Source organism: Pseudorca crassidens, chromosome 3 (genome assembly GCF_039906515.1).
Source record: "Pseudorca crassidens isolate mPseCra1 chromosome 3, mPseCra1.hap1, whole genome shotgun sequence".
NCBI lineage: Eukaryota > Metazoa > Chordata > Mammalia > Artiodactyla > Delphinidae > Pseudorca > Pseudorca crassidens.
The window spans coordinates 110,192,461-110,217,363 of NC_090298.1; the positions used below are offsets into that span (position 1 = coordinate 110,192,461).

A 24,903-nucleotide genomic window follows, 5' to 3' on the forward strand; every position below is an offset into this window, starting at 1 on the left:
CAATGAACTGTCCCATGCAACTCTGAAAGTCCTACCAGATATTAACATGGGTGAAAAAATAATTTATAATTACCTGAATCTAAACCCTAACTCTATTGTACATATGAAGACTAAGTGCTTTCCCATGGTAATAATAATAATATAGGAATGCAGGAAAACTGAGGAAAGAACTACTTTATTTTCCTCAGAACTCTACCAAGAGCTAGTTACTATTTTAAAAGACCATGTCATTGACAGTAACACCAATCAAGATGTTTAGATCACCAATACAACATACTTATAATAGTCTGCATTTGTAGCTGCTACAATCATAACGATTATATATGCTTCTGACTACTTCATTATGTCATTGAGTATGATCACATCTAAGCATTTATATATTGAAATACAAGTACTTTATTTTTTAATTAATTTTATTCTTTTATATTATAATAGGGCAGTATATTGATAATTTTTAAATTATGTGTGTAGATAGATTTCATCATCTATGAAATTTATTTCAGATAGTCAAAGGGGCATTACAAGATATATGTTATAAAAAAGGGGCATTGGGTCTAATGTGGTTGAGAACCATTGACAAGACTGTTCCTGAGAATAAATCTGATCTATAATTACTGTTACAAAAATGGAAAATCTGTCCAAATGATTTTTATTCTAATAATCTATGCAATAAAATAATAAACTTTTAAAAGGTAAAAAGCACAGAATTAAAGTATCCATCAAAACCAAAGATGACAACTAGCAAAAATGAAACTTATCTCTATATTTGCTGTCTACACATTATCATTATAGATTAAGTCTTCATTAAGGTCCAACAAACACAAATAATACCTAAGCCTGTAATATACTGCTCCAAAAGCTCAGCTTATATAGTAAACTTAAAAAGAAAAAAAGCTAAAATGTATTGAATACTTTATTACATGTCAATCAATGATTTTAAAACTTTGTATTAATTTGTTAATGTTGGCAATAATCCTATAAAGTAGATACTTTTATGATTTCCATTTTCATGTGGCAAAGCTAAGGCTCATAGAGGGTAAGTAACTTGCTTAAGAACTCAGAGCCAGAATTCAAGCTAAGATGGTAAAACCTCAGAAATCACCCTTTAATCCTTAATCCACCTACCTGCGACATGAGCAAGTCAGGAAACCCCTCTAGGTTTCATTTTTTTACAATAACAAAACTGAACTGCTAAAAGATTAAATGAAATAAAGTATGTGCTACTACCACAATTTACTGTACTGAATGCCTACTGCCACATTATAAAAGCTTAGTAATAGTAGTTGCTGTTGTTCTAAGTGTATTCTACACCATTCTACAATGGTGACTACTCTTACCATTATTCTCTAATTATTTTACTGACAATGCAATTTCTATCAAAATTCCAATGTTAATATTTTAAAGGCTAACCATTTGTCTCATACACTAAACCTAGTGTCTCATACACTATATTAATATATTTGGCAATAGTTACTAATCATTTACCACATGACTCAGCAACCCTGCTTCAGGAATTTACCCTCAGATATACTTGCACATGTATGAAATGCTGTATGTACAAGGCTATTTAGCACAGAATTGTGTGTAACAGCAAAAGATCTTAAACAACCCAAGTGTTCATCAACAGAGGGCTGGCTAAATAAATTAAAATTATGTGCATACAAAGGATATTATGAACCTTTAAAAAAAAAAAGGAATGAGGAAGCTTTCTCTGTACTGATGTGGAAAAACTGCCACAATCCATTGTTCAATGAAAAAAGCAAAGTGCAATGAGGGGAAAATAGTCTTTTCAATAAATGGTGCTGAGATAACTGGATATTCCATAGGCAAAAGTGAAGTTGGTCCTCTACCTCACATGGTACATAAAAAATTAACTCAAAATGAATCAAAGACATACATATAAGAGCTAAAACTATAAAACTCTTAGAAGAAAACACAGGCATACATCTTCATGACCTTGGATGAAGCAATGATTTCCTAGATACTACACCAAAAAGCACAAGCAACAAAACTTAATATAGATAAACCAGACATGATGAAAATTTTAAATTTTTATGTTCCAAAGGACACCATCAAGATAGTGAAAAGACAATCCCACAGATGGGAGAATATTTTTGTAAATCCATATATCTGTTAACAAACTTGTATCTAGAATATATAAAGAATTATTACAACTCAATAACAAAAAGACAAAGACCCAATTAAAAATGAGCAATGGATCCAAACTGAAATTTATCCAAAGAAGATACACAAATGGCGTGAAAAGATATTCATCATCATTAGCCATCAGGGAAATGAAAATCAAGCCCACAAATGAGATACCACTTTATACCCTCTAAAATGGCTATAAAAAAGACAGATAATAATAAGTGTTGATGAGGATGTAGAGAAACTGGACTCCTCTTACATTGCTGATAGGAATGTAAAATGGTACAGCCACTGTGGGAAACAGTCTGGCAGTTCCTAAAAATACAGTTACCACATTATCTAACAATTACATTCACTGATATATAACCAAGAGAACTGAAAAAATATACAGTTCAAAGATATTGCAGGTTCAGTTCCAGACCACCATAATAAACTTAGTACCATGAATTTTTTGGTTACTCATTGCATATAAAAGTTACGTTTACACTATACTGTAGTCTATTAAGTGTGCAACAGCATTATGTTTAAAAAAATGTATGTACCTTAATTTCAAAATACTTCATTGCTAAAAAATGCTAACATCACCTGAGTCTTCAGTGAGTCATAATTTTTTTGCTGGTGGAGAGTTTAAAATATTGCAAGAATTACCAAAATGTGGCACAGAGACATGAAGTAAGTAAATGCTGCTGGAAAAATGAAGCTGAACAGATCTGTTTGATGCAGGTTGCCACAAACCTTCATTTTGTAAAAAACACAGTATCTGCAAAGCATAATAAAGTGAAGCACCATAAAACGAGGTATGCGTGTATTCATATAAAAACATGTACAGCTGTTAAAACAAAACAAAAACATGAAATACTGATTCATGCTACAACATGGGTGAATCTTGAAAACATTATACTAAGTGAAAGAAGCCAGACATAAAAGACCACAATTGTATGATTCCATTTAAATGAAATGGCCAGAATAGGCAAGTCCATAGAGACAAAAAGTAAATTATGGGTTACCAGGAGGGAGAGGGGGAATGGTGAGTGGCTCCTAATGGCCATGGAGTTTCTTTCTGGAGTAATGAAAATGTTCTAGAATTAGATAGTGGTGATGGTTGCATAACTTTCTGAATATACTAAGAATCACTAAATTGTACACTTTAAAAGGATGAATATTATGCTATGTAAATTATATCTCAATTAAAAAATAATGAATGTGAATCAGCTATACTTGTCAGTTAAAACCATAATGTACCAATTCACAAATTTTGTGATTATCTGACATTTATGCATATAATCTCACAGTTCCCTTTTCTAAGATGCTGGATGAAAGTAGTCTTTAGTGCTAATCTATTACCCAGAAGTATACAAACTAGAGTTTCTCAATCAGAAAGTGTGGTTTTTCCTTCAGGTAAAAGAAAGACTGAAAACACAAGTATTCATGACTACATTCATGATTAGTCTTAATACCTATATTTTTGACACTTTAAAAACTTCTGACTTAAAATAAATTCTGGAGTACTCTCGGGCATTCATACCAGAGAATGAAAATTTACATTTGCAAAAAAATCTGTGTTAATATTCATAGTGGCCTTACTCATAATAGCCCAAAACTGTATACAGCCCAGATGTCCTTCAACAGGTGAATGGTTAAATACGCCATGCAATATTACTCAGTAATAAAAATGAATGAACAATCGATACATGCAACAACTTGGATGAATCTCTAGGGAGTTATGCCAAGTGAAAAAAGACAATTCCAAAAGGTTACATATTGTATGTTTATATTTACATAACATTTTGAAATGACAAAACTGTAGAAATGGAAAGTAGATCAGGGGTTGTCAGGGGTTAGGGATGGGGACAGAGGGGAGTGGTCACAGGAGAGGTGGATGTGGTTATAAAAGGGCAACATAAGGCATATCTGAGATGTTTAGTACCTTGCTGTGGTAGTGGATATACCAATCTCCACATGATAAAACAGTATACAACACAAATGACTACAAGAAAAACTGGGGGCATTTGAATGAGATCTGTGGATTGCATCAAGGTCAATATCATGGTTGTGATATTGCATTATAGCTTTGTAAAATGTTACCACTGGGGAAAACTGTGTGAAGGGTAATCTCTCTGTATTATTTCTTACAACTGCATATGAATTTACACTTATCTCAATAAAAAATTTAATTAAAAAAATGATGTGGGGCTTCCCTGGTGGCGCAGTGGTTGAGAGTCCGCCTGCCGATGCAGGGGACGTGGGTTTGTGCCCCGGTCCGGGAAGATCCCACATGCTGCGGAGCAGCTGGGCCCATGAACCATGGCCGCTGAGCCTGTGCGTCCGGAGCCTGTGCTCCGCAACGGGAGAGGCCTGCGTACCAAAAAAAAAAAAAAAAATGGTGCATATCAATGTATACAGTGTCCTACTTTTGGAGTAAAAATAAAATTGTATTTGTTTGTATTTACATAAAGAACACTGAAAGGATACTGAAAGTGGTTATCTTAGGGTGGGGAGAAATGAGGTAGGAACAAGACTTTCCAATGCATAAATGTTTAAAATACTTTTATTTTTGTACTATGTTATATTACACGGTCAAAAAATAAGTAAAATATTTCAAGTAACTTTGTTCAAAAAAGAGCTTAATTTACTACACATTCTAATGCTTTGGAAAATGCTCCAATTTCAATTATCCATACCTCTAACCTCTGTGTCTGATCCTTGCCCAAAAGGTCACGAACTTCTTCATTATATATTTCCAAATAAGACACTCGAACCAAAAATCTGTAATAAAACATCATTAAAAAAAACAGTGAAATATTAGAACAGTTTTTTAAATGTGTTTATAAAATTTATACGTCTTTCTTATGCTTGTACTTCTCAATATTAGAAAATATTAAGAATTCTCTTTTACCTTGTATCACCCTCTGCTTTTGCAATATGACCAAATATGTGAGCAAATGAATTTGGAATGATTCCTCTAAGTTCAGGAACAGCTCGAACACCTTCCATGGTAAAAGTTTTACCTGTTCCAGTTTGTCCATATGCAAAAATAGTCCCTGAAAATGATGAAGAGAATCAATCACTTCACAGAGTCATGCTACAGACCAATAGCTCTTAAAATTAATTCCTTTGACACCGTGATGCAATTTCTAGCCTGGATTTAAAGTTTATTCTTGTACAAATTTCACCTTTATTATCAGCAATTACAAGATGTACTGTATGCCACATGAGCATAGCACTGTTAAAGAACTAGAGTCAATGAAATAAATACAAAATCTGATACTTTAGCTAATCATAAGAAATTTCTTAAAATGTGTATATTAATTACTTAATGTGGACGTTAAATTGGAGAAGGTAGTATAATTACAGCAAGAGAACACAGGTTCTAGAATAGAAAGACCTCAACGTGAATCCACACATCTGCCATTTTTCAGAGACTTGACCTTAGAAAGTATATACCCAGAGATTATCTCCTCAATGGCAAAATGGGGATAAGAATGAATACTCTAGGGAGGGAGGGAGACGCAAGAGGGAAGAGATACGGGAACATACGTATATGTATAACTGATTCATTTTGTTATAAAGCAGAAACTAACACACCATTGTAAAGCAATTATACCCCAATAAAGATGTTTTAAAAAAAAAAGAATGAATACTCTACATTGATAGTAAGAACCAAATGAAACAATTTACTTCAAGTGACCAACATGACGCCTGGCAAATGGTAGTTTTTTTCTTCTTATTCCTAAAATAAGTACATTATTTCGAAATAAAATGTTTTAAGTAACAGTTGTAAGGAATAGGGGGAATTAACAAAAAAAGGTGACAATACAATTATTATAAGTGATTACAGATACAACTTAAAATTTTCTAAATAGCCAAATTCATTCACTCAACAAATACTACACACCTGTGTCTGGCATTGTGCTAGGCACCGGGGACACAATGACAAACAAGACGAACACAATCTTTAATCTTATGCTATGTCATCTTGGGGAGGACATACTAGCCAAATAATTATAAGCAGGATGAGTGTTGGGAAATGAGAAACACGGAGTTCTAGATGAGAGTAAGGGACATAATCTGGGCAGGAGAACTGATGAAGGAGGAAAGGGGAAGAGGTCAGGGAAGGCTTTCCAGAAGAGGTAAGGTTTAAGATACGATCTGATATATAAGCAAGAGTTAGATAGGAACAGAGTGGACAGCCAGAGGCAAAAAAGAGAATGGAGATTTTGAAGAAATGTAATGAGACCAGAATGGAAGAAACAGAGATGGAAAAGGACAGTGGATGCAGATACAGCTAAAGAAATTAACAGGGGCCTAATCACGCAGGACGATGAAGAACATCTTAAGGCTTTTAGAGCTTACGCTAAAAACAAAGTGAAGCCATAGAATGATTTTTCAGAGGAGTGACATCATAGTCACTTTGGCTATACTGTATATGAAGAATTGGAAGAAAGCAAGAGGAGACGTGAAGAAATAAGTTAGAGGGCTGAAGTAGTTAGCCAGATGAGAGATGGTGCTGACAATAAATAGAAGGGGATGAGAAAGGTAGAAGGATTTCAGAGATATTTAACAGTAGGATGTCAGAGATATTTAACAGTTAGAATCAAGAGGACCTGGAAAATAGTCGTAAGGGGACCAGGGAAAAGGAAGAATTGAGGGTGACTTTCAATTTCTGGCTTGACCAAAGGGATGTATGGCTACGCCATGTACTGAGATGGTGAACAACACTAGAAGAAATAACAGTTTGAAAGGGAAGATCGTGAATTTAGTTTGGGGGTACTGAGCTTTAAGTCTATGATACACCCAAATGGATGTGTCAAGCAAGCAGGAGGATGGATGAGATTCATTTGCCACTGAAGCCATGGAGGTGGATGAGATTTCCTCAGGAGACAGTATAGTATGAGAAGATAGCCTAGAAAGTGACAGCATAAATGAAAAACGTTTCTCAACTACTACCACTCTATTCAGTTAACAACAACTTATCGTCATTTTTGGACTTTCTATGAAAATAAATTAATCACAACAGAAACCATTTTTATACATGGGAATAATTAAAAAGTCTTAATTTTTTTCTAACTCACTAAATATTTCAAACTCTTGCGTTAAGAATACAACTTACCGCATTCCAAGGAGCTGAAAATATCATGAACTCATATACTGCATTTTAGAAAAGACACCACAGCTACCACTTACTGATCATTTGCTAGGTGCTATGTCATGTACTTTACATGCATTCCTATTTAATTTTCACCCCAATCCTAAGAGCTAGGCAATGTTTATATTCCCCCAGTTTAGTTGAGGAAACAAAGGTTGAGTTACTTGCTCAATGACATAATAAGTGGTAGAAGCAAGATCTGAACACACTCCAGTTGGCTCCATAGCCCATGTTTTTTACCAGTATGTAATGACCAAAAAGAAATTTGAGCTCAAAATTAATACCTAATGCAATTTCTATGAATGCATTAAATATATGAATATTACTAATTTAAAAAGGATATTAAGTAACTAGAGAAAGAAGAACAAACAAAACCCAAAGTTAGTAGAAGGAAAAAATCATAAAGATCAAAGCAGAAATAAATGAAACAGAGAGAAACAAAATAGAAAAGATCAATCAAACTAAAAGCTGGTTCCTCTGAAAAGATAAACAAAATTGATAAACCTGTAGCCAGACTCAACAAGAAAAAAAGGGAGAGGGCTCAAATCAATAAAATTAGAAATGAAAAAAGAGAAGTTACAATGGACACCACAGAAATACAAAGGATTATAAGAGACTACTATAAGCAACTATATGTCAATAAATGGTCAATCTAGAAGAAATGGATAAACATATAACCTTCCAAGACTGAACCAGGAAGAAACAGAAAATATGAACAGACCAATCACAAGTACTGAAATCAACACTGATTTTAAAACTGCCAACAAACAAAAGTCCAGGACCCGATGGCTTCACAGGTGAATTCTACCATACATTTAGAGAAAAGTTAACACCTATCCTTCTGAAACTCTTCCCAAAAATCGCAGAGGAAGGAACACTCCCAAACTCATTCTATGAGGCCACCATCACCCTGACACCAAAACCAAACAAAGATACCACAAAAAAAAGAAATAGGCCAATATCACTGATGAACATAGATGCAAAAATCCTCGACAAAATACTAGTAAACTGAATCCAACGATACATTAAAAGGATCATAAGCCACGATCAAGTGGGATTTATCCCCAGGATGCAAGGATTCTTCAACATCCACAAATCAATCAGTGTGATACACACATTAATAAACTGAAGAATAAAAACCATATGATCAGCCGCCGATTCCGGAGCCGAGGTCGCCACTGCAGCCACCGATTCTGCCGCCGCCGCCGCCACCACTGCAGCCACCGCTGGAGTAATGGGCTTGGGAAGGAAGCGGTCACCACGCCCGGAGCTCCGCTAGTGTCTTTGTCCCCTGCAGTCCTCCCACAGGAATGACCATGGATAAAAGTGAGCTGGTACAGAAAGGCAAACTCGCCGAGCAGGCAGAGCGCTACGATGACATGGCTGCGGCCGTGAAGGCAGTCATGGAGCAGGGGCACGAGCTCTCAAATGAGGAGAGGAAACTGCTGTCTGTTGTTTACAAGAACATGGTCGGTGCCCACCGTTCTTCCTGGCGTGTCATCTCCAGCATCAAACAGAAAACAGAGAGGAACGAGAAGAAGCAGCAGATGTGCAAAGAATACCATGAGAAGATCAAGGCAGAGCTGCAGGACATCTGCAACAATGTTCTGGAGCTGTTGGACAAGTACCTTATTCCCAATGCTACACAACCAGAAAGTCAGGTGTTCTACTTGAAAAGGAAAGGCGATTATTTTAGATATCTTTCTGAGGTGGCATCTAGAGACAATAAACAAACCACTGTGTCAAACTCCCAGCAGGCTTACCAGGAAGCATTTGAAATTAGTAAGAAAGAAATGCAGCCTACACACCCAATTCAACTGAGCCTGGCACTTAAGTTCTCCATCTTTTACTACGAGATTCTACACTATCCTGAAAAGGCTTGCAGCCTGGCAAAAACAGCATTTGATTAAGCGATTGCTGAATTGGACACACTGAATGAAGAGTCTTACAAAGACAGCATCCTGATCATGCAGTTGCTTAGGGACAATCTCACTCTGTGGACGTCGGAAAACCAGGGAGACGAAGGAGATGCTGGGGAGGGAGAGAACTAATGTCTGTCATGCCCTGTGATCTCTTCAGTGTCACTCTGTACCCTCCACGTATATCCTTTTGTGCAATTAAAAAACAAAAAGAATCATACGTCAACTTTCAGTTTTTCACAGCCTCAGTCTAGCAAAAATGGTCCATGGGATAAGCAGCTGGTATTTGTATCTAAAACTCAGATTGGTCACATAAATGCCACGGCATTCTGAAGTTTTGATTTGGATTAACATTGACAGGAATACTGTGTGTTTAATTTTTTAAAAAAACAATACTGTGATTATGGGGTTTTGTAATTTAGCAGCACTCTTACTGGTAGAAAACAAAATAGACATGAATTATGTGTAACTTTTTGGAAAGTTTAATTCAATTCAAAACAGTCACTGAAATACAGTTCCATTGTAAAGTTGTACAGAAAGTTATAGAGATTATATTGTGACACTGGGACTTGGAGTGAGAAACCTCTAGTTTGGCATTCGAGTTTCATGGTAATTCACAGTGATTCTGCCTGTTCTGTTCAGGGCTTGTAGACACTTGACCCATTGGGGCTGCTGCCACTCAAAAGTTCACGACTGCGGATGGCCACAGTGTCTTCCTCTGAGGAAAGCTGAAGCCAGAAATTAACATTCTTGGTGGCAGATAACTGGGTTATGACAACATGCAAAGGTCCAGTGCTCATAGACCACACGCGACTCCAACCCCTTTCCTACAGCAGCATGTTACTGACTGGCAGCTTGTGCTTCCGTAGTGGAATCTGTTTTCCCTGTAACCACGAGCTCAAGAAGGAAAAAAAAAGCCATGTATCTTACTACTGGCCTTATCTGTTTCCTGGGTAACACCTCTAAGAATAATGTTCTGCAGAGACTGCCTTTCACTTGAGGAGTAAGTACTCAGTCTTTGGGTTCTTCCTAGCTCGGGGCTTTAAAATTTTGAAATCTAAACATTCTTTCCCACTGTCCTTTTTGACTATTGATTTTGGTTTTCTCTTCTCTCTCTAAATTTGTCCTTCTTCTTCCTTACATTTTCTTCTTTGTGCATTCTCTTTGCCTTTTGTTCACGGTTTAGTACTAGATGAGCGGGACAGGGGGCCTGGAGGGGGTGAGGGATGTTGGTGAGTACTTCAGTGAGCCAGCCTTGCTACAGAGAGTTGAAAAGAGCTTCCTGCATCTCAGCTCTGTCTTCTTCCAGTTCTCAGAACGGTGGTTGCTCTTCAGTCACACCAAGATCTGACTCAAAAACGTACTTTTAAATATCCATGGTTTCTCCTTATATTGCAGCCAGACCTGATAATGCTTGTTAGCACCTGTCACCAGCTCTCCCAAGTGTATCCATCCCATCAAGCTCACAGACACGTTTCAACAAGACCCTATAATGCAGGGAAGTTGCATGAACACTGTGATGGGGAGAGTTGGGAATAGCCAGGCCTAGCAGTCTCACAGTATCCCCCTCCCTCCCCTGAACATTTCCCATAGCCATAGTGTCCATCTGTTTGTCCATCTGCTGAAATGAGAAACATTCATGCACTGATTTCAAACAAACCAAAAGGGAAAAAAAGAAAAAATCCCTCTTCTTTCTAGCTGAACAAAAATGTGCAGTTAATACTTGGCACTTGAAAACACAGTAGTGAATGTAGAACGAGCCTGTCTGTGTATCTGGTAGCTCTCTCTCGCTTTTTCCTCACCAGTATTCTGCCTCATGTTTGCTTCTGTGATGGTTATATTGCCTAGCAAGCACACCTGTAGGTGTGAAAATAGTATAGCAAAAAAGAAAAAACCCTGGTTATTGATGTACTCGATCTGTGTATGTCTTTTAAACAGTTCTAGTTTCCACCTTACACGAATAAACAGGAAAACTGTAAAAACTCAAAAGTGAAAAAAAAAATTTTATCAGTTAAAAAAAAACATATGATCATCTCAACAGATGCAGAGAAAGCTTTTGACAAAATTCAAAACCCATTTATGATAAAAACTCTCCAGAAGTCGGCACAGAGAGAACTTACCTCAACATAATAAAGGCCATGTATAACAAACCCACAGCTAACATCATTCTCGACAGTGAAAAGCTAAAAGAACTTCCTCTAAAATCAGGAACAAGACAAGGATGCCCACTCTGACCACTTTTTTCAACACAGTTTTGGAAGTCTTAGCCACGGCAATCACAGAAGAAAAATAAATAAAAGGAATCCAAATTGGAAAAGAAGAAGTAAAACTGTCACTGTTTGCAGATGACATGATACTATACATAAAAAATCCTAAAGATGCTACCAGAAAACTACTAGAGCTCATCAATGAATTCAGTAAAGTTGCAGGATACAAAATTAATATGCGGAAATCTTGCATTTCTACACACTAACAATGAAAGATCAGAAAGAGAAATTAAGGAAACAATCCCATTTACCATCACATCAAAAAGAATAAAATACCTAGGAATAAACCTACCTAAGGAGCCAACAGACCTGTACTCAGAAAACTATAGATATTGATGAAAGAAATCAAAGATGACACAAACAGATGGAGAGATATACCATGTTCTTGAATTTGAAGAATCAATATTGTCAAAATGACTATACTACCCAAAGCAATCAACAGATTCATTGCAATCCCTATCAAATTACCAATGGCATTTTTCACAGAACTAGAACAAAATATTTTTTTAATTTGTATAGAAACACAAAAGACCCCGAATAGACAAAGCAATCCTGAGAAAAATAAATGAGCTGGAGGAATTGGGCTCCTTGACTTCAGACTATACTACAAAGCTACAGTCATCAAAACAGTATGGTACTGGCACAGAAACAGAAATACAGATCAATGGAACAGGATAGAAAGCCCAGAGATAAACCCATGCACCTATGATCAATTAATCTATGACAAAGGAGGCAAGATTATACAATGGAGAAAAGACAGTCTCTTCAAAAAGTGGTGCTGGGAAAACTGGACAACTACATGTAAAAGAATGAAATTAGAACATTCTTCAACACCATACACAAAAATAAACTCAAAATGGATTAAAGACCTAAATGTAAAGCTGAGTACTATAAAACTCTTAGAGGAAAACATAGGCAGAACACTCTGAAATAAATTGCAGCAAGATTTTTTTGGATCCACCTCCCAATGAAAATAAAAACAAAAATAAACAAATGGGACCTAATGAAACTTAAAAACTTTTGCACAGCAAAGGAAACCATAAACAAAATGAAAAGACAACTTACAGAATGGGAGAAAATATTTGCAAATGAAGCGACCAACAAGGGATTACTCTCCAAAATATACAAACAGCTCATGCAGTTCTGTGTCAAAAAAATAAACAACCCAACCAAAAAATGGGCAGAAGACCTAAATAGACAGTTCTCCAAAGACATACAGATGGCCAAATAGCACATGAAAAGGTGCTCAATATTGCTAGTTTTTAGAGAACTGCATATCAAAACTACAATGAAGTATCACCCCACACCGGTCAGAATGGCTATCATCAGAAAGTCTACAAACAGTAGATGCTGGAGAGGGTGTGCAGAAAAGAGAACCATCCTACACTGTTGGTGGTAATGTAAATTGGTACAGGCACTATGGAAAACAGTATGGAGATTCCTTAAAAAACTAAACATAGGAACTTCCCTGGCAGTCCAGTGGCTAGGACTTCACCTTCCAATGCAGGGGGTGCAGGTTCAATCCCTGGTCAGGGAGCTGGGATCCCACATGCCTCATGGCCAAAAAACCAAAACATAAAACAGAAGCAATATTGTAACAAATTCAATAAAGACGTTAAAAAGGGTCTACATCAAAAAAAAAAAAAAAAAACCTAAAAATAGAACTACCATACAATCCAGTGATCCCATTCCTGGGCATATATCCAGAGAAAACCATCATTCGAAAAGATATATGCACCCCAATGTTAACTGCAGCACCATTTACAATAGTCAAGACATGGAAGCAATCTAAATCTCCATCAACAGAGGAATGGATAAAAAAGATGGGGTACATATATACAATGGAATATTACTCGGCCATAAAAAAGAATGAAACAATGCCATTTGCAGCAACATAGATGGACCTAGAGATTATCATACTAAGTGAAGTCAGAGAAAGACAAATATCATATGATATCACTTCTATGTGGAATCTAAAAAAAAATTATACAAATGAACTTATTTACAAAACAGGAACAGACTCACAGACTTCAGAAACAAACTTATGGTTACCAAAGGGGAAACATGGTGAGGAGGGATAAATTAGGAGTTTGGGATTAACATATACATATACTATATATATAAAATAGATAATCAACAAGGACATACTGTATAGCACAGGGAGCTCTACGCAATATTCTGTAATAATCTATATGGGAAAAGAATTTGAAACAGAATGGATATATGTATATGTATAACTGAATCACTTTGCTGTACACCTGAAACTAACACAACATTGTAAATCAACTATACTCCAATATAAAATAAAAATTAAATTTTTTTTAATGAAAAGGTTACTAATTTACTATATTAGAGCTGAGAAAGGAGGACCAGGAATCCCCTAAAATTAAAGAATCTCATCTTATTTTCAGAGATGAAGAGTCCAAATTTCTAGTTTTTAAATGCCAAACTTAACAAAATCTAATGCTATCATTTTGTTCAATATGAACTTCTTTTAAAATGTTAGTTTTTAAAAACTAAAAATGACCTGAGATTTTACCCAGTCTCCTCGTTTCCAAATTATATATTTAAAATGGCAGAAGGTCCACCAAAAAACCTACATGTGGATATTTATAGCAGCTTTATTCATAAGTGCCAAAACTTGGAAGCAACCAAGATGTCCTTCAGTAGGCAGGTTAACAGATAAACAGTTCATAAGGACAATGGAATATTATTCACTGATAAAAAGAGATGAGTTAACAAACCACGAAAAGGCATGGAGGAAACCTAAGTGCATGTTACTAAGTGAAAGTTATCTATCTGAAAAGGCAACGTACTATATAGAGTGAAACAATTTTGTATGATACTACAATGGTGGATACATGTCATTATATATTTGTCCAAACCCACAGAATGTACAAAACCTAGAGTGAACCCTAATGTAAACTATGGGCTCTGGATGATAATGATGTGTCAATACAGGGTCATCAATTTTAACAAATGTAACCATTATGGTGCAGGATGTTGACAGTGGAGGAGGTTGTGCATTCTGGGGACTAGGGATATATGGGAACTCTCTGTACTTTGCTCAATTTTACTGTGAACATAAAATTGCGCTAAAAATAGTTTATTAATTAAATAAAACTTTTTCAAATGGTAGAAGGATTATGTACTTGTAATTTACAGTCCAAACAGTTACAGCTAAACTACATTTGAATAATGCACAGTAAACTGCATTATATATTACAGAATTCTATGGGACTTCCCTGGTGGTCCAGTGGTTAAGATTCCATGCTCCCAATGCAGGGGGCACGGGTTTGATCCCTGGTCAGGGAACTAATATCCCATGTGCAGCACAGCACAGCCAAATAAATAAATAAATAAACAAACAAACAAATATGGAATAGAACAAACAATCCAGAAATAAGCCCACACATTTGTGGTCAGTTGAATTTTGACAAAAGCACCTAGTTAATTCAATAGGGAAAGAACAGTCTTCTCAACAAATGGTGCTGGAACAACTGGATATCCATAGGCAACGAGGGAAAAAAAGGGGGCAGAGGGTAGAAAAAAAGAAAAAAACTCAGACCCTCACCTCACACCATATATAAAAATTAACTCAAAATGGACCAGAGACTTAAATGTAAGACCTAAAATGTTTACAACTTCTAGATAAAAACATAAGAGAAAATCTTTGTGGTCTTGGATTTGGAAAAAATTTCTGAGCTATGTCACCAAAAGCATGTGATAAAAGAAAACTTGATAGCTGAACTTAATCAAAATACAAAACTTTTCCCTTCAAAAAAAACACCACTAAGAAAATGAAAAGACAAGCCACAGACTGGGAAAAATATTTTCTGATCACAGATATGAATCCAGAATATATAAAGAGCATGACTCAATAATAAGAACACAGGCAACCAATTTTTAAAATGGGTAAGATATTTTAAGAGATATTTTACCAAGAAGACATACAAATGTCCAATAAGTACACAAACAGATGTTCAATGTTGTTAATCATTAGGGAAATACAAGTTAAAACAATGAGATACCACTACAGACCCTGTAGAATAGCTATAATTAAAAAGAACGAGAGTCTAAATGTTGGTGAAGATGTGAAGAAACTGGAACTCTCATACCATACTGCTGGGAAAAAAGTAGTACAATCTGTGGAAAACAGATTTCCACTGTGGAAAACGGTTTTGCAGTTTCTTCAAAAGATAAACATACATTAACCATAAGACCCAGCAATTTCACTCCTACGTATCTATCGAAGAGAAACTTTGAAACGTATCTGCACAATGACTTATAAAAGAATGTTCCTGGGACTTCCCTGGTGGTCCAGTGGTTCAGAATCAGTCTTGCAATGCAGGGGATGCTGGTTCGATCCCTGGTTGGGGAACTAAGATCCCTCATGCTGTGGGGCAACTAAGCCCAATGCACCACAACTACTGAGCCCACGTGCCACAATCAGAGAGCCCACGCACCACAACTAATGAGCCCACGTGCTCTGGAGCCCACATGCCACAACTAGAGAGACGTCCATGCACCACAAAGAGCCTGTGTGCCGCAACTAAGACCCGACAGAGCCAAAAAATAAATACATATTTTAAAGAAAAGAATGTTCCTAACAGCATTATTCTTAACAGCCAAAAAACTGCAATCATTCAAATTCTCATCAAAGATCATAAAAAGTGGTATATTCATACCATGGAATACAACTCAACAATAACAAGGAACTACTGATACATGCAACAACATGGATGGCCCTCAAAAATATTACACTAAGTCAAAGAAATCAGATAAAGACAAAATAGTGTCCGATCTGATTTATATGAAATTTTGAGGAAAGGCAAAACTGTAGACAGAAAGCAGGTCCATGGTTGCCTGGGGGTGAGACTGTAAATGGACATAAAAGAACTTGTGGGGACTTGAGGGAAGATGGCGGAAGAGTAAGACGCGGAGATCACCTTCCTCTCCACAGATACACCAGAAATACATCTACGCGTGGAACAACTCCTACGGAGCACCTACTGAACGCTGGCAGAAGACCTCAGACCTCCCAAAAGGCAAGGAACCCCCCACGTACCTGGTTAGGGCAAAAGAAAAAACTAAACAGAGACAAAAGGATAGGGACGGGTCCTGCACCAGCGCGAGAGAGCTGTGAAGGAGGAAAAGTGTCCACACACTAGGAAGCCCCTTCGCGGGTGGAGACTTCGGGAGGCGGAGTGGGGGAGCTTGGGAGCCGCGGAGGAGAGCACAGCAAGAGGGGTGCGGAGGGCAAAGCGGACAGATTCCAGCGCAGAGGATCGGGCCGACCGGCACTCACCAGCCGAGAGGCTTGTCTGCTCGCCCGCCAGGGCGGGCGGGACTGGGAGCTGAGGCTCCGGCTTTTGTCGGAGCACCGGGAGAGGACTGAGGTTGGCGGCGTGAACACAGCCTGCAGGGCGTTGGTGCGCCGCGGCTGGCCGGGAGAGAGTCCGGGGAGGGGTCTGGACCTGCAGAAGAGGCAAGAGACTTTTACGTCCCTCTTTGTTTCCTGGTGCACGAGGAGAGGGGATTAAGAACGCTGCTTGAGAGAGCTCCAGGGACGGGCGCGAGCCGCGGCTAAGAGTGCAGAGCCCAGAGACGGACATGGGACGCTAAGGCCGCTGCTGCCGCCGCCAGGAGGCCTGTGTGCGAACACAGGTCACTAGCCACACGCCCTTCCGGGGAGCCTGTGCAGCCCGCCACTGCCAGGGTCCCGGGATCCAGGGACGGCTCCCCCGGGAGAGCGCACGGCGCGCCTCAGGCTGCAGCGTCACGCCGGCCTCTGCCGCTGCAGGCCCGCCCCGCACTCCGTGACCCTCCCTACCCCCGGCCTGGGTGAGCCAGAGCCTCCGAATCAGCGGCTCCTTTAACCCCGTCCTGTCTGAGCAAAGAACAGACGCCCTCCGGCGACCTACACGCACAGGCAGGGCCAAATCCAAAGCTGAGCCCCTGGGAACTGTGAGAACAAAGAAGAGAAAGGGAAATCTCTCCCAGCAGCCTCAGAAGCAGCGGATTAAAGCTCCACAATCAACTTGATATACCCTGCATCTGTGGAATACCTGAATAGACGACGAATCATCCCAAATTAAGGAGCCCTGTGGATGAAAGGCTCTTGGAGCTGCAGCCAGGACTCAGTGCTGTGCCTCTGAGGTGGGAGAGCCAACTTCAGGACACTGGTCCACAAGAGGCCTCCCAGCTGCACATAATATCAAACAGCAAAAATCTCGGAGAGATCTCCATCTCAACGCCAGCACCCAGCTTCACTCAACGACCAGCAAGCTACAGTGCTGGACATCCTATGCCAAACAACTAGCAAGACAGGAACACAACACCACCCATTAGCAGAGAGGCTGCCAAAAATCATAATAAATCTACAGACACCCCAAAACACACCACCAGACGTGGACCTGCCCACCAGAAAGACAAGATCCAGCCTCATCCACCAGAACACAGGCACTAGTACCCTCCACCAGGAAGCCTACACAACCCACTGAACCAACCTTAGCCACTGGGGACAGACACAAAAAACAACAGGAACTACGAACCTTCAGCCTGCAAAACGGAGACCCCAAACACAGTAAGATAAGCAAAATGAAAAGACAGAAAATCACACAGCAGATGAAGGAGCAAGATAAAAACCCACCAGACCTAACAAATGAAGAGGAAATAGGCAGTCTACCTGAAAAAGAATTCAGAATAATGATAGTAAGGTTGATCCAAAATCTTGGAGATAGAATGGACAATAGAATGGACAAATTGCAAGAATCAGTTAACAAGGACCTAGAAGAACTAAAGATGAAACAAGCAACGATGAACAACACAATAAATGAAATTAAAAGTACTCTAGATGGGATCAATAGCAGAATAACTGAGGCAGAAGAACGGATAAGTGACCTGGAAGATAAAATAGTGGAAATAACTACTGCAGAGCAGAATAAAGAAAAAAGAATGAAAAGAACTGAGGACAGTCTCAGAGACCTCTGGGACAACATTAAACGCACCAACATTCGAATTATAGGGGTTCCAGAAGAAGAAGAGAAAAAGAAAGGGACTGAGAAAATATTTGAAGAGATTATAGTTGAAAACTTCCCTAATATGGGAAAGGAAATAGTTAATCAAGTCCAGGAAGCACAGAGAGTCCCATACAGGATAAATCCAAGGAGAAATACGCCAAGACACATATTAATCAAACTGTCAAAAATTAAATACAAAGAAAACATATTAAAAGCAGCAAGGGAAAAACAACAAATAACACACAAGGGAATCCCCATAAGGTTAACAGCTGATCTTTCAGCAGAAACTCTGCAAGCCAGAAGGGAGTGGCAGGACATATTGGAAGTGTTGAAGGAGAAAAACCTGCAACCAAGATTACTCTACCCAGCAAGGATCTCATTCAGATTTGATGGAGAAATTAAAACCTTTACAGACAAGCAAAAGCTGAGAGAGTTCAGCACCACCAAACCAGCTCTACAACAACTCCTAAAGGAACTTTTCTAGGCAAGAAACAAAAAAGAAGGAAAGGACCTACAATAACGAACCCAAAACAATTAAGAAAATGGGAATAGGAACACACATATCGATAATTACCTTAAATGTAAATGGACTAAATGCTCCCACCAAAAGACACAGATTGGCTGAATGGATACAAAAACAAGACCCATATATTTGCTGTCTACAAGAGACCCACTTCAGACCTAGAGACACATACAGACTGAAAGTAAGGGGATGGAAAAAGGTATTTCATGCAAATGGAAACCAAAAGAAAGCTGGAGTAGCAATTCTCGTATCAGACAAAATAGACTTTAAAACAAAGACTATTAGAAGAGACAAAGAAGGACACTACATAATGATCAAGGGATCGATCCAAGAGGAAGATATAACAATTGTAAATATTTATGCACCCAACATAGGTGCACCTCAATACATAAGGCAAATACTGACAACCATAAAAGGGGAAATCGACAGTAACACATTCATAGTAGGGGACTTTAACACCCCACTTTCACCAATGGACAGATCATCCAAAATGAAAATAAATAAGGAAACACAAGCTTTAAATGATACATTAAACGAGATGGAGTTAATTGATATTTATAGGACATTCCATCCAAAAACAACAGAATACACATTTTTCTCAAGTGCTCATGGAACATTCTCCAGGATAGATCATATCTTGGGTCACAAATCAAGCCTTGGTAAATTTAAGAAAATTGAAATTGTATCAAGTATCTTTTCTGACCACAACGCCATGCGACTAGATATCAATTACAGGAAAAGATCTGTCAAAAATACAAACACATGGAGGCTAAACAATACACTACTTAATAACGAAGCGATCACTGAAGAAATCAAAGAGGAAATCAAAAAATACCTAGAAACAAATGACAATGGAGACACAACGACCCAAAACCTGTGGGATGCAGCAAAAGCAGTTCTAAGGGGGAAGTTTATAGCAATACAAGCCCACCTTAGGAAGCAGGAAACATTTCGAATAAACAACCTAACCTTGCACCTCAAGCAATTAGAGAAAGAAGAACAAAAAAACCCCAAAGCTAGCAGAAGGAGAGAAATAATAAAAATCAGATCAGAAATAAATGAAAAAGAAATGAAGGAAACAATAGCAAAGATCAATAAAACTAAAACCTGGTTCTTTGAGAAGATAAACAAAATAGATAAACCACTAGCCAGACTCATCAAGAAAAAAAGGGAGAAGACTCAAATCAATAGAATTAGAAATGAAAAAGGAGAGGTAACAACTGACACTGCAGAAATAAAAGAGATCATGAGAGATTACTACAAGCAACTCTATGCCAATAAAATGGACAATCTGGAAGAAATGGACAAATTCTTAGAAATGCACAACCTGCAAAGACTGAATCAGGAAGAAATAGAAAATATGAACAGACCAATCACAAGCACTGAAATTGAAACTGTGATTAAAAATCTTCCAACAAAGAAAAGCCCAGGACCAGATGGCTTCACAGGCGAATTCTATCAAACATTTAGAGAAGAGCTAACACCTATCCTTCTCAAACTCTTCCAAAATATAGCAGAGGGAGGAACACTCCCAAACTCCTTCTACGAGGCCACCATCACCTTGATACCAAAACCAGACAAGGATGTCACAAAGAAAGAAAACTACAGGCCAATATCACTGATGAACATAGATGCAAAAATCCTCAACAAAATACTAGCAAACAGAATCCAACAGCACATTAAAAGGATCATACACCATGATCAAGTGGGGTTTATTCCAGGAATGCAAGGATTCTTCAATATACGCAAATCTATCAATGTGATAAACCATATTAACAAACTGAAGGAGAAAAACCATATGATCATCTCAATAGATGCAGAGAAAGCTTTTGACAAAATTCAACACCCATTTATGATAAAAACCCTGCAGAAAGTAGGCATAGAGGGAACTTTCCTCAACATAATAAAGGCCATATATGACAAGCCCACAGCAAACATCATCCTTAATGGTGAAAAACTGAAAGCATTTCCACTAAGATCAGGAACAAGACAAGGTTGCCCACTCTCACCACTCTTATTCAACATAGTTTTGGAAGTTTTAGCCACAGCAATCAGAGAAGAAAAGGAAATAAAAGGAATCCAAATCGGAAAAGAAGAAGTAAAGCTGTCACTGTTTGCAGATGACATGATACTATACATAGAGAACCCTAAAGATGCTACCAGAAAACTACTAGAGCTAATCAATGAATTTGGTAAAGTGGCAGGATACAAAATTAATGCACAGAAATCTCTGGCATTCCTATATACAAATGATGAAAAATCTGAAAGTGAAATCAAGAAAACACTCCCATTTACCATTGCAACAAAAAGAATAAAATATCTAGGAATAAACCTACCTAAGGAGACAAAAGATCTGTATGCAGAAAATTATAAGACACTGATGAAAGAAATTAAAGATGATACAAATAGATGGAGAGATATACCATGTTCTTGGATTGGAAGAATCAACATTGTGAAAATGACTCTACTACCCAAAGCAATCTATAGATTCAATGCAATCCCTATCAAACTACCACTGGCATTTTTCACAGAACTAGAACAAAAAATTTTGCAATTTGTATGGAAACACAAAAGACCCCGAATAGCCAAAGCAATCTTGAGAACGAAAGAAGGAACTGGAGGAATCAGGCTCCCAGATTTCAGACTATACTACAAAGCTACAGTTATCAAGACGGTATGGTACTGGCACAAAAACAGAAAGATAGATCAATGGAACAGGATAGAAAGCCCAGAGATAAACCCACGCACATATGATCACCTTATCTTTGACAAAGGAGGCAGAAATGTACAGTGGAGAAAGGACAGCCTATTCAATAAGTGGTGCTGGGAAAACTGGACAGCTACATGTAAAAGTATGAAATTAGATCACTCCCTAACACCATACACAAAAATAAGCTCAAAATGGATTAAAGACCTAAATGTAAGGCCAGAAACTATCAAACTCTTAGAGGAAAACATAGGCAGAACACTCTATGACATAAATCACAGCAAGGTCCTTTTTGACCCACCTCCTAGAGAAATGGAAATAAAAACAAGAGTAAACAAGTGGGACCTAATGAAACTTAAAAGCTTTTGCGCAGCAAAGGAAACCATAAAGAAGACCAAAAGACAACCCTCAGAATGGGAGAAAATATTTGCAAATGAAGCAACTGACAAAGGATTGATCTCCAAAATTTATAAGCAGCTCATGCAGCTTAATAACAAAAAAACAAACAACCCAATCCAAAAATGGGCAGACGACCTAAATAGACATTTCTCCAAAGAAGATATACAGAGTGCCAACAAACACATGAAAGAATGCTCAACATCACTAATCATGAGAGAAATGCAAATCAAAACTACAATGAGATATCATCTCACACCAGTCAGAATGGCCATCATCAAAAAATCTAGAAACAATAAATGCTGGAGAGGGTGTGGAGAAAAGGGAACCCTCTTACACTGTTGGTGGGAATGTAAATTGATACAGCCACTGTGGAGAACAGTATGGAGGTTCCTTAAAAAGCTACAAATAGAACTACCATATGACCCAGCAATCCCACTACTGGGCATATACCCTGAGAAAACCATAATTCAAAAAGAGTCATGTACCAAAATGTTCATTGCAGCTCTATTTACAATAGCCCAGAGATGGAAACAACCTAAGTGTCCATCATCGGATGAATGGATAAAGAAGATGTGGCACATATATACAATGGAATATTACTCAGCCATAAAAAGAGACGAAATTGAGCTATTTGTAATGAGGTGGATAGACCTAGAGTCTGTCATACAGAGTGAAGTAAGTCAGAAAGAGAGAGACAAATACCGTATGCTAACACATATATATGGAATTTAAAAAAAAAAAAATGTCATGAAAAACCTAGGGTTGAAACAGGAATAAAGACACAGACTTACTAGAGAATGGACTTGAGGCTATGGGGAGGGGGAAGGGTAAACGGTGACAAAGCGATAAAGAGGCATGGACATATATACACTACCAAATGTAAGGTAGATAGCTAGTGGGAAGCAGCCGCATAGCACAGGGAGATCAGCTCAGTGCTTTGTGACCGCCTGGAGGGGTGGGGATAGGGAGGGTGGGAGGGCGGGAGACGCAAGCGGGAAGAGATATGGGAATATATGTATATATATAACTGATTCATTTTGTTGTGAAGCTGAAACTAACATACCATTGTAAAGCAATTATACTCCAATAAAGATGTTAAAAAAAAAAAAAGAACTTGTGGGGGTGATAAAACTGATGGTTTCACAACTGTATGTATTTACTAAAACTTAAACTGTACAATTCGATTGCACAATTACAGTGGGTGAATTCACTGGGTATTATTAATAGCTTGATAAAAGTTGTTTAAAAGTAAACTACAGGGGAGAGGAGTCAAGATGGCGGTGTGGAAAGACACAGAGTTAGCACCTCCCCACAACTAATGAGCCTGCTGGCCGCTGGTGGAGGACTCTGACACCCAAGGAGACAGGAGGAACCCCAAAGTGAACCGGTAGGACGTACGGGGACCAAAGCGGGGAGAAGTGGAGGCAAGACAACGTCAGCACCTCTGAGGCCATGGAGATCAGGAGAGGCAAGTGGGAGGCGCCCTCCAGGAGGAGCATAAAAGGAGCAGAAGGTGACTGCCCCACCCACTTGGGCATGGGGAGTCTGCTGAGCTCCCAGGCCAGTCCCCTCCAATCCAAAGCCCCCTCCAGGCTGCATAGGTCCTGGTGGCATAGGAGGGAGGCCAGGGAGATCAGGAGAGGCAGGTGGGAGGGGCCCTCCCAGAACACAGACTGAGAAGCAGGAGAGGAGGGTGTTTGCCCCACCGACTCAAGCCCAGGAAGCCTGCTAGGCTCCCAGGTAAGGTCCCCTGCCCTCTAAGACCAGGATGGGGGGCACTCCTGGCCCCCTCCTGTTCCTTGAGCCTAAGCCCAACCCCCACAGCCCTCGGGGCCTTTTCCAGCCCCATAGGTCCTGAGCACTGGCCCTGCCCACCACCCAAACCTCACCCTTGATAGGCCCCACTCTCCACAGCCAAGTCCTTCCCCCTCCCCGTTTTTTTTATTTTCTTTCCTACCTCCTTTTTCAGTATTGTGGTACTGAGTTACCTTCCGGTTGTTGATTCATCTATATTTTTATTTTTATATTCTTTCTAACATATCTGTTAGTTTCCTAGTCTAATTTTATGTTTTACTTTGTTATTTTTCTCTTTAAAAAAATTTTTTTTAGCCACCCACGTGGTTTGCAGGATCTTGATTTGCAAGCCTGGGGTCAGGGGGAAGCTCCTGTGGTAGGAGCTCCAAGTCCGAACCACTAGACTAACAGAGAACCTCAGACCCCAGGAAATGTTCATCAGAGTGAGGTCTCACAGAGTTCCTCATCTCAGCACCAAGACCCAGCTCTACCCAATAGCCTACAAACTACAGTGTGGGAAGCCTCAGGCCAAACAACCTGTAAAACAGGAACACAATCCCCTCTTTAAAAAAAAAAAAAGAAATGGCAAAAAATATGTCATAGATGAAGGAGCAAGGTAAAAACCTACAAGACCAAATAAATGAAGAGGAAATAGGCAATCTACCTGAAAAAGAATTCAGAGTAATGATAGTAAAGATGATCCAGAATGTCAGAAATAGAATGGAGACACAGATTGAGAAAATACAAGAAATGTTTAACAAAGATCTAGAAGAATTAAAGAACAAACAGAGATGAACAACACAATAACTGAAATGAAAAATACACTAGAAGGAATCAATAACAGAATAACGGAGGCAGAAGAACGAATAAGTGAGGTGGAAGACAAAATGATGGAAATTAACTGCCAAAGAGCAGAATAAAGAAAAAAGAATGAAAAGAATTGAGGACAGTCTCAGAGACCTCTGGGACAACACAAAC

General features: G+C 38.6%; 2 protein-coding genes across 5 annotated transcripts in view; one reads left to right on the forward strand and one right to left on the reverse strand.

Annotated features, from left to right (window-relative positions):
- KIF3A (kinesin family member 3A) overlaps nt 1–24,903 on the reverse strand; it is an 89,354-nt gene that overhangs the window by 48,294 nt on the left and 16,157 nt on the right. For all 4 annotated transcript variants that reach the window (XM_067731714.1, XM_067731715.1, XM_067731713.1 and 1 more), the window contains exons 3-4: nt 5,045–5,189; nt 4,830–4,914 (exon numbers count right to left, since the gene is read on the reverse strand). In XM_067731714.1, the coding sequence (XP_067587815.1) occupies nt 4,830–4,914; nt 5,045–5,189 (230 nt within the window). The remainder of the gene's footprint in view (nt 1–4,829; nt 4,915–5,044; nt 5,190–24,903) is intronic.
- Nucleotides 8,584–9,406, forward strand: LOC137221650 (14-3-3 protein beta/alpha-like). The gene has a single exon (XM_067731711.1). The coding sequence runs from the start codon at nt 8,605–8,607 to the stop codon at nt 9,202–9,204; it is 600 nt and encodes a 199-aa protein (XP_067587812.1). The 5' UTR covers nt 8,584–8,604; the 3' UTR covers nt 9,205–9,406.